Source organism: Podarcis liolepis (genome assembly GCF_965112155.1).
Source record: "Podarcis liolepis genome assembly, chromosome: 1".
Classification (NCBI taxonomy): domain Eukaryota; kingdom Metazoa; phylum Chordata; class Lepidosauria; order Squamata; family Lacertidae; genus Podarcis; species Podarcis liolepis.
Window position 1 is genome coordinate 103,068,517 of NC_139554.1, and position 10,951 is coordinate 103,079,467.

General features: G+C 43.5%; 1 protein-coding gene across 2 annotated transcripts; it reads right to left on the minus strand.

Moving 5' to 3' along the window:
* Positions 1–625: 625 nt before the first annotated feature.
* On the minus strand, positions 626–10,951 carry RBM43 (RNA binding motif protein 43). Of its 2 annotated transcripts, none has more exons than XM_083494986.1 (4): positions 10,850–10,951; positions 3,823–4,021; positions 3,185–3,279; positions 626–2,098 (listed from the first exon to the last, which is right to left on the minus strand). In XM_083494986.1, exons 1-4 carry the CDS (start codon positions 10,850–10,852, stop codon positions 1,328–1,330), a joined length of 1,068 nt encoding a protein of 355 aa, XP_083351112.1. In that variant the 5' UTR covers positions 10,853–10,951; the 3' UTR covers positions 626–1,327. The 2 variants fall into 2 exon arrangements, with proteins under 2 accessions (XP_083351112.1, XP_083351111.1); XM_083494985.1 differs by lacking the exon at positions 10,850–10,951 and adding an exon at positions 6,799–7,099.

The window sequence follows — 10,951 nt, forward strand, 5'->3', positions numbered from 1 at the left end:
ATACCCTGCAAACTCCAATGTCCCATTTCCAACAGTTGCATTCCTTTTCAATTGGAAACTTGATTGGAACTAATTCACACATGCAATTCATCATCATCACATATTTTGAGTGCCTAAATTTCAAATCAGAAACTTTTTTTTTTTCTGGAGACCTACTCTAAACGAGAAGCAGGGTGGCTGGGTGGAGACCCATATTCAGCTCCTCAACTATCTCCCTTGAAGTGACCTCCCAGCAAATCCCTTTACTAAAACAGCACCTCCCTTCACATTTCTTTCAGCTCTGGATTAGCGGTCAGGAAAAGGGAAGGGGCAAGAACAAAAGCCTTCCTTTAAAAGGCTGGAAGAGACCGCTGCCTGAAAACCCTGCAGAGCTCTTGCCAGTATTGATAACTCTGACCTGCATGAACCAATGATCAGACACCGAGACAGCTACTTATGTTGTTGAGACTCCCATCACTACCTGCGAACATGGCCAATAGTCAGGATGGTAGGAGCTGTAAGCTCAGCAACCAGGGAGAGGGGTCCATGGGCTAACCACCCCTGCGCTATAAAACTCATGGTATGAGAGATACAGCTCCAGTTTTGTTTAATTGTCGATGTACAAAAAGGACTAACGTGAAACATATTGACCAACAGAGCCAGTTTTAATCCGGTGATATTGAACTATATACATCATGAAGAAATCTCGTTTCCAGGTCTCATTGTCAAACACAGAAAACAGCTTCAGCTGTCCACACTAAACTATGACATCACCTTCTATATAACAGGACCATTGAAGAAAGCTCTCAAGTGAGCAGGAACTTGCTGAGAATGATGGGTCGTTTTGACCAGAGAAAAAGGGTAGGAGGAAACAAAAACTTTCAGAAAGCAAAACCGCTCTATTAAGTAGTGTGTTGAAATCCTGAGGGAGACACTGAAAAGGTCACATCTATAGACTAAAAAACCCACAAACTGCTAAAGTGTTCTACTTTCAGCTTTTCCATTAGGCAGCAGCTGTCCTTTCACTGTTACTGTCAATATGTTTCAGCTCACTTTATTGTCAGTGTAGAACTAGCCATTATGGTCAACATAGTACTTCTGCCCAAAAACAAGCCTTGTGTAAAGCTTTCACTTTTCCTTATTGCCACTTGCCCTGTGCCATTTTACCACTTCTGTTGACCACTGATGTGGTGCAGGGGTCGGGAAATGGACGATACAACAACACTACCAAGTGTGCATAAAATGTGACAAGCAGAGAACACGACAGAAGGTTGCCATTTTTGGTGGCAGCTCCTGTGCCGAACAGAAAATCTAGGTCTGCCCTCAAGAGATCAAAATAACCAGCTGCCTATCTCCAAGGTTCTCTGGGGACATTTCCCATCATTTTATTTACTTGTCTTGCAAACTCATAAATGTCTGAGGAGGATCCTATAATATCAATGTAAGTTGGGTATAGTAGAACCAGAACGTTTGGATACTGGCTCCTTAACATCTCACATGCACGCTCACGTCTCCGCTTCTCAGAGTTGTTGGACATTTCATGTGACAATCTTTCCTTACGCAGAAAGCCATATAATTCTGCCAACAAGCCTTCAACCCTATCTTTTGCACATCTTAATGGTCTGGAACCTGGTTTTGTTTTGTCACTCTTTAGATATATGGTGGTGACCTCCCCATCTTCAGCTGCATAACTAGTAACACCACATTCTTTTAGAATCCTTTGGTAAAACTCGTCTCTAAATGTTCTCATGTAGTGATATGTATCAGTGTCAAGGGCAACAGTTAGTCCCTCCTCCTTGCTTTCATTTTGCACAAAATTATTTTTCAGCTCTGAGGATAATCCGCTGTTTGCCTGTCTTGTACCAGGCCTGTGATCTGATACTTTCAGATTTCTTGCAACATGTTGTTCTGAAAGGGAATGCTTTATGTTTAATAAGATATTCTTTTGGAGGGCACTGATGGCTAAAAATGGACCCTGTACACTTATTAGCCCGTTAGACTGTAATGGCCCAAAGCTCAAATTTGGGAACTTCTTCTTGAAGTCTTGCACCATACTTTCCAAGTTGTATTTCTCTCCAAATGGGGACAAATTGAGGATGCATGTCATGCAGGTAAAAATCTAGAGAGAGAGAGAGAGAGAGAGAGAGAGAGATCATAACTGAAAGGCAACACTAGACTTTTCTTTACACAGATGCCTTATTACACTTAAGACAAGCCCTGCAGGATTGGATGACTGCCCTATCTAGTCCAGAAGCACTGTTCTCACAGTGCCCAACTAGATGTCATGGGAAGCCCAAAACAAGAACCTAAGTGCTACAACACTCTACCCACTTGTGGTTCCCAGGCATTCAGAGACAAACACTGCCTGACATCGGGAGGTAGAACATAGTCATCATGGTCAGTAGCCATTGATAATCTACTCATCACTCCCATCACTCAACTCCTCAGTTGCCCCTTCTCTGTGAAACATTAGACTGTAAGCTCTATGGAGAAGAGATCTACTGTTATCATTACAGTGGTGCTCTGCAAGACGAATGCCTCGCAAGACGGAAAACCCGCTAGACGAAAGGGTTTTCCGTTTTTGAGCTGCTTCGCAAAACGATTTTCCCTATGGGCTTGCTTTGCAAGATGAAAATGTCTTGCACGTGTTCCGATTTTTTTTCGTTTTTTTCCTCCTTTTTCTAATCCGCTAAGCCACTAATAGCCTTTTAGCCGCTAATCCGCTAAGCCTTTAATAGCCGCTAAGCCTTTAATAGCCGCTAAGCCTTTAATAGCCGCTAAACCGCTAATAGCGCTAATCCGCTAAGCCGCTAATAGGGTTGCTTCGCAAGACGAAAAAACCGCTAGACGAAGAGACTCGCGGAACGGATTAATTTCGTCTTGCGAGGCACCACTGTATTTACACAATGACATGGACATTCACTGTGCTGTATTGTTATCTCAGCTGAAATTTAACAAGGAGCAACGGTCCTGACAAAAAAGAGCTCCTTGGTGACACCTGCCACTTCACAACTTCCCCCACGCCCCCATTTCTCTCTCTCTATGTATGTGCATATAATTATGTTTGTGCATGTTTTTATTTAGCGTTAAGTCAGTTGGAGACCTTCAAGTGAGACATGACTAACAAGTTTCACAAATAAATAAAATAAACAACTGCAAGGCTAGAGATTCTAAGAAGAAGAAAAGTCGAGCTGGCGTAACTTACACTTTTTCCATATGACGACACTTTCAAGGGATAACCCACAGGCAGCCTCTTGTCCTCTAGGCTGTGGTCGCCTTTCCTGAGAACGTTTTCTGCATCTGAGAAGGAATTCAGATTTTGTCTTGTAGAAAGAAGTAAAAGTTAGAATGCTTTGTTGCCAACCCAATTCCCGGAATACCTCGATTTTGGGGGAGGAAGGGGGGGTCCCTCTCATTGGTAGTTTTCCTCTGGGATTCCTTCCCCCGCCCCCAGTGTTCGATACTTGTCTCCTGATACTTTTTTTGCACTGCGCAAAAATTGTTCCGAGGAGAATGACGGCAGCCTGTCTCTTTAGAAGATTAATTGGCAGCAATTTTACTCCCCCCCCCCGAGGCTCAGCTGCAATTTTTTCATCTGCCAGGAAGCGTACTATACGTTCCATTCTTGTGCGAGTAGTTTAAAACACCCACGCAAATGCTCTCTCTCTAAAGCCTCGCTGCATTTATGTGTCTGACGAATGGCAGGCAACCTTATACACTGTGAGAGGTTTCAAACCCAGAGTACGCTGAGCCAGGACGTCAAGAACGCAGGAGTTTTACAGAGCAAGAATTCCGCTTTACGGTTAAGGACCCAAAATTCTAATTTCCTTCCTCTGACATTACCTCGTTCATCTTCAAACGTTACATATGCCACTCCTTTTGTTGATGTCGGGTAGGCAACATCCTCCACATCGCCACCCTTATTCTTTCCCTTTTGAAAATGAATCATTAATATGTCGGCCATGACGTCGTCACTTAGGAGGCCATCTGGAACACCGCAGACCACAATGGTTCTTTTTGGCTTGGCAGCTTGTGCGGTGGCCTGTGAAGAAACACAAGGGACACTGAAAGCGCCAGGCCGGCGCCCCATCCCCCTTCAGGCTGTCACTAAGGAGGGGTTCAGTCGCATCCACTGCCAAATTTAAGTTTGCCCAATTAAAGTGGATGGAATTGGTGTGGTGCAACAAACACTCGAACACAAAGGGTGGGATTCAACATAGGGCTAAGGAGGTTGCGCTGTTGGTGCAAGCTTGCTTGACTGAACAATCGCTCCATCACCTGCTGGTCTGCAGGTTCTCCTGAACCCCCAAGCAGATTTGGGGGAGACTGTGGGATGAGGATGGGAGTCTTACTGTGCTAGCAGGAGTCCTCGTCCGGGCTTTTGTTAATGGAACTAGGGAGGACTACATGCAATAAGGGAAACGACAAACGGCTGTTCTAGAAAGTGTGGGATAACAATTGATGGATGAGAAGGCATATAACCTCCATCCAAAGAAATCAGGATGAATGCTGCATAAACAGCAAGTGTATTCTTATTATTCATTTGATTCAATTCAGCCCCCACCTCTGCAAAGTGGCATAGCGATGCTTGTAAATTTGTGATGCCATAGTACTTTTTTTTAAAAAAAAAGAGGGGATTTTTACAGGCCTTTTAATACAGAAAGTACAAACTGCTGAGGAAATTGTATTGCTCGTATTGTTGACATGAAAGAAACATAAAATAAAACAAAATAATTAAGACTGAATCCCACTATAGACTTCATTCCACGAAATACCGAATCACAAGAGTCTCACTGTTCTGCGCACATAAAATTTTCCTCAGAACTGCCTTTTGGCCTAATTCCTATTCAGAAAAAAAATGTTTTTGTTCTCATCAGTTCCAAAAAAAAACAGCCCGTAGGACTGAGGTCCAGCGGTTCCCTCACTGTGAGAAGTGAAGTTTCAGGGAAACAGGCAGAGGGACTTCTCAGTAGTGGCTCCTCCCTGTGGAACGCCCTCCCATCAGATGTTTAGAAGACATCTGAAGGCAGCCCAGTTTAGGGAAGTTTTTTTTTTTTTTAAATGACTGATGTTTTAATATATTTTTAATCTTCTGTTGGAAGCCACCCAAGGTGGCTGGGGAAACCCAGCCAGATGGGCGGGTTATAAGTAATAAATAATAATAATAATTATTATTATTATTATTATTATTATTATTATTATTATTATTTATTGTAGCCATGAAACAGAATGGTCTCACTCTGCAAGAGTAGCACATAGTTTCAACACTGAATGAACTAATCCCTGGTTACTTTTCTAAAATGTGTACCTACCGGCTGCTTTTCTACCCAAAGGCATCAAACAAACCAATTGAAAACCATGATGAAATAAAACAGTCTTTAGAGATGATGATGATGATGATAAAACTATGGTGATGAAGATCTCTCACGTTGGGTGTGGAGTTTCACGGCCTAGGCAACACTATAGGCCTTACTCTATAATAGAAAATTGTACCTCAGACACTAAATAGACACCAAATATTTGGTTGGTTTGCAAAGGGGAGTCAGATTTTATTATTATTATTATTATTATTATTATTATTATTATTATTATTATTATTATTTTAAAAGCAGCAAATCTCACCATTCCCCATCAGGAGTGACATGGCTTTAGTATGTATGGAGTAGCAGATCATTTTGCACATAATTTGGTGTGCCAGTGTTGAGACGATGATAGGAAGAACTGTCAATAATTGCTGACATCTTGCAACCTAAGCTAGCTTTGCATCAGATCTCTGTACAATGCACTTAATGTCTATTCCTTGGGTTACTGCTTCAGAAAGGAGACAGGGCAGCGCAGTTGTGCTACAGCCTGAAAGCACTGCTGTAGGAGGGCTCTTTTTTAAAAAAATATATTATAAAATGACAAGAAATCAGAACTATGATTACCATCACTGTCTCCTATTTCTAAAAAGAGTGAAGAAACAGACTCAAACGGACAGCTCAGCAACCTTATCCACAAACTTTTAATCCAAGACGACGCAAGGACTATTTTTAACACACTTCATGCTAAATATTCCTTTCTCCTAAAGGACTGCAGAATGAACCGAATCTTCTATATCGTGTGCTTGCAGAATGGAAACTGCAGAATGCACAAAAAAGTATGCATTTCCTACAAAAGGGACACAAACCTTTTGATTCCGGAGTATGCTAAAGCTACCCAGTATTAGAAGCGCTGGGAAAGGAAGCAGATTTTTTTTTTAATCACAGATTTTTATGAGCATTTCCTTTCCATACCCTAAAACCCCCTCCTAGAAAAATAGCTTTCCCTCCTCCCCCACTGCTGTTGTCTGGCAGCTGACAGAAGAAAACTAGGCTGCTTTTAATTTTTCCCTCTCTGAGAAATATATTTATACCAGTCAGAAAACCAGGGTGTGGGGAGGGAGGCCAAGGTGAATGCTAGAAACGGCTGTAATAAATTGTTGATGTTGGCATCCATCTGTCTCAAGAGACAATGGAGTACGCTTCCAGGGGTGAAGTCAAACCACTGTGTTAGCAGCTTCAAAGTGACCTACCTGGGGCCACAGGTGAGAGCTGAGTGCAGGGTGGGGACCAAAGGTGGTCGGACCAACTGCCCCCACCAGAGGTACTACCCCTACCCATATATACCCTGGGTTTTCAAATAAAGCTAGCATATTCCACACATAGGTTTGTTTCTCCTGCAATATCTTGATGCCTGGCATGCAGGACTCCAGGGGTCTTCCGGCCTTTTACTGGCTTTCTATTGAAAGTCTTCATGCCGGGGAGCGGGGGGGAGCTGGCAGAAAGATTCCTTTCTCACCTCTCCATGTAGCTCATGTGCTTGGGCGCACAAGCTGAGCACAAAAAGTCTACAGTGGTACCTCTGGTTGCGAACGGGATCCATTCCGGAGGCCCGTTCGCAACATGAAAAGAGCGCAACCCGCAGCGGCACGTCTGCACATGCGCAGGTTGTGATTCACTGCTTCTGCACATGCGCGTGATGTCATTTTGTGCTTCTGTGCATGCACGAGCGGCAAAACCCGGAAGTAACCCTTTCCGGTACTTCTGGGTCGCCGCGGGACGTAACCTGAAAGAACGTAACATGAAGCGGACGTAATATGAGGTATGACTGTAATGCCCCTACCGATCTTCAGGAGGAGGGGGGGTTGCGGGATCACGACGCCGCCCACACTACTCCCGCGAGGCTGGCGCCAGCCTCGCGGGAGGCAGGGATTCCCTAATTAGCATCCCCTGTAGCGCCAGCCAATCGGCTAGCGGCAGGGGCGGGCCTTCGAAAGGCCACTTAAGGTCGGGGCAGCCCTTGGCTCGCCCCTTTTCACCCTTGTGGCCCCATCCCTTACCTTGGGAATGATGAAAGGTAAAAGGAAAGAAGGAAGGAAAGGTGGACAGACAAACGGACGGAAGGACGGAAGCCCTTCGGATCATACCAGAGGACTCGGGTCAGCCATACTCAGATCTGGCAATCCTTAAAGTCAGAGAAGCCAGAGAGATAGGGAAAACTCCAGGCTTGACATACCCACCTTATCCACTATCTCTCCAATATGCAAAACTCTACAATGGAGTGCACATACATTCCAGTGCAAACTCTGACAAGATTTACTGCCACTAACCATCAAAACCTACACAAGTGCAGGAATATATATGAAAAGCCAAAAAATAAGCCAGGGCACATTTGAGGCAAAATAAAAATAAAAAATCAAATCTATAGCCAGACTGGTTCTACATGTCAACACCTCTCCTCCTATTACTATGCTTATCCTTTAAAAAGGTATATTTAAAAAACAAACAAAAAACCTACCACTGGATACCCTCCTAAAACTGATGAATCCATGAGCTGAAGAAAGAATGCAAAACAAGTTAAAGAGTGATGAGAAACACAGAAGGAAAGTTTTGGGAGCTTTCTTGAGGCAATGTAAATGAAGTGCAATAGCTCTTCAATGATATATTCTAGGTGGAATGAAATGCCCTGCTTACCATATACTGCGCCCTCCAAACTTTCCATGTGGCAGCTCTGATCTTATAAAGAGGCATAAGCAGTAGCAGTTATCTGTAGCCGACAGTCACGCAGTAAAATTAGTATTAGCATTGCCATGCAGTTTGTCCTTTGGGTTACTTACACAGCTGGAGAATGCAAATGATCCACTCTCTGCAGAGTTTGATCCAATATGCTGGAAACTTAAGATTGATTGCTGGTTTCTGCTCTCTCTAAGTTTACGTCTGCATTAGCTGTGCTTCATGGAATCTGTACCCATAAGTACCACAAGTAGCTTGTACCGTCCACACATCATCCTACATCCTTTCCCCACTTGCATCCGACTCACCTTTAGTGGAAAAGTACCTCAATGAGCAGGAATTAACTCCCATGCAACCAGTGTTCAAAATTCCCATTGTTCTAGATGCGTTTTGCAACAGGGAATTTCATTAGTGCAAGCGGTTTCTGAGCTCTGGGCGCAGTACTGAGCCTAAGATTTCAGATTAAAACTGCAGAGTGGAAGGAAAGGAGGACTTTTTTCTGCCTCCCCACTTCCAGCTACTCTCTGAAAACCAGAGAAGAGACCTTCTTAAGAAAATTAGAGGAGTGGGCAGGGAAAGGACTAGACCTTGTGAAAAAAGAACATAATATTTTAGCTGCAGTTCATTCATTTTCAGCTTTGTATTCTTGTGCACCTAGACATTCTGTTGTTGCACCCATAACCTAGGTTTAAGGTGCCATTTAGTTCCTAGCTTTCATATCTAACACTGCATGCAACGGAAGTCTTGACATTCCGCAATGTCCTTCATCTTGGTTATCTTCCAAGATTCCTCGCCCAGATTTTTCCCCCCATCCCTAACAATAGAAATTTATTTCTCTCTCACAATCCAGATACTTCTTGGTTATCAGAAATGGAGTATACCTGCACACCTTTTTTGGGGGGGGGGGAGGTGAGGAAGCACACTGCAGCAACATTACCTAAGTATGCAAGAATGCAGAAACACAACTACATATATATTTGCTTTTTTTAAATGACTGCCCAGTGGGCCAGTGAGGGGCCTGAGAATAGGAAGTATATATGTACAGGAAAAACATGCAGAGCAGGAGAAGGCAACCAGGGGCAACCCAGAAAACAAACTGCCTTGTTGGTTATTGCTCTTACATACGCAAGCCACTGTGAGAATCTTTTTCCACTGAAAGCAAGAGAACGACAAAGGGATGCTAGTAGCGACTGGGATGCAGTGGTTAGCTTGCTGGGACTGGCTGCTGGAAACCCAGGTTCAAATCTCCACTCAGCAATTAAACTCACTGAATAACTTTGGACAATGCACCATCTCTCAACCTAACCACCTACTACACAGTGTGGCTGTGGGGCTACACCACTCTTGAGTTAGTTGGAGAAAGTGTGAGATTCAAATGTGATTACTAACTCGTCACCGTTGCCATTAGCCTAAAGTTCATCAGTGATGAAGGGAAATTGTTCACTGCATCCTTTATTGCCATCCATCAGAGACAGAAAGGGGGAGGTAAGGCGGCCAGGTTGCCTATGCTTCATTTCAACTCTCTTAATTTAGGTCACTTCCGGATGTGCTTATTTACCATTCAACCTGATCAGGATGACTAAAATTTGCAAGGAGGTTAGACGATGTCAGCTGACTTGTTTGCAGAGAGGTAAGATGTTGCATCACGCTATTATGATTAATATTATTAATAAAATTTGTATACCGCTCTATACCTGCATGTCTCAAGCAACTGTTACCACACATCACCTATTTCCCCATCTATTACCTTATTGCAAACAGTCCAGTTTTTCCAACTCTAACAGTGCTTGAATTTGCTGGTATGTGTCTGAGAATGCCCACTGGTGAAAAAACAACAACTTCTTCTTTTGTTGCTATTGTTAAACAATTGGGAGTCAGAAACCAATCTACTGAAAAGCCCTGCAGATCCTTATCTAGCTTCTGCATGCTCCTGCTCAAAGGGCCCACATCTTATGTCCATAGTTTTATCGCAGTGCTTTCCAAGCCAACCTGGTACTGGGATGGATATGTGTTTTAAAACTTTTTTGTATAAGCCAAGGACAGAAATATATGCAATGATCTTTTGATTCATCATGCTAGCGAAAAACCAAGCGATACTGATCACAAACAGTTGCTAAGGTAACTAAAGGAGCCTATCAAATTACCGGAGGCAATGCATGAAACCAAAAGAGGCCCATTAAACAAAGTTTCCTGACTGCACGTCATAAAAACATGGAGCTTCTGGAAAAATTAACTTAAGTTTCTCAACAATCTAGGTTTAAAATTAGTTTATGCAGATTATCATTCTACAGTACTGAACTGCGTCTGAGGTGTGATTTTAAAAAACCACAAGCATTTGCTATGATGAAACATACTCCGCCACTGGAGATCTCCCACTGGCGAACAAATGCCAGTGCACTGGAAGAAGCAAAGATCACCAGTGTCGAAGCAACGATTCTTCAACATCCACTTCGTTGGATTGGTCATGTTGTGCGGATGCCCGATGATCGTCTTCCAAAGCAACTACTCTATTCCGAACTTAAATTGGACAGCGTAATGCTGGTGGTCAACAAAAGAGGTTTAAAGACTCTCTCAAGGCAAATCTTAAAAAATGTAGTATAAACACCGAAAATTGGGAAACACGGGCACAGAACCTGCTTGGCAATTTGGTGTAACAACAGGGGAAGGGAAATATTGGAGGGCGCCGGAGACGCGCCTACTCCACCCCGGGGAAACGCTCCTGGTTCGGCGTCTTTCCAAAGAGCCATCATCTCTAGGGAGCTTCAGAAGACCCAGTATTTGCTCCACGAGTCCCCATCAGCAAGGCAGATATAAAAAGGCAACGCTCGGTCACTTGCCATAGTCGCGCAGATCTCCCCTCGCGAAGCGTTTCTTCTGGAAGATGCGACGCTAAAACATTTGCTTTCGTTTCTGTCGAGTGTTTCCCTGAAAACTTGGGA

Bases quoted from the DNA above. Each gene is read 5' to 3' on its own strand.
- RBM43 (XM_083494985.1), bottom strand. From the start codon at position 6,882: ATGGATCCCGTTCGCAACCAGAGGTACCACTGTAGACTTTTTGTGCTC. The intron at 4,022-6,798 runs GTGAGAAAGGAA...GTTTCTTCACAG, and splicing joins CACATGAGCTACATGGAGAG to GCCACCGCACAAGCTGCCAA. The intron at 3,280-3,822 runs GTAATGTCAGAG...ATTCCTTCTCAG, and splicing joins AACGTTTGAAGATGAACGAG to ATGCAGAAAACGTTCTCAGG.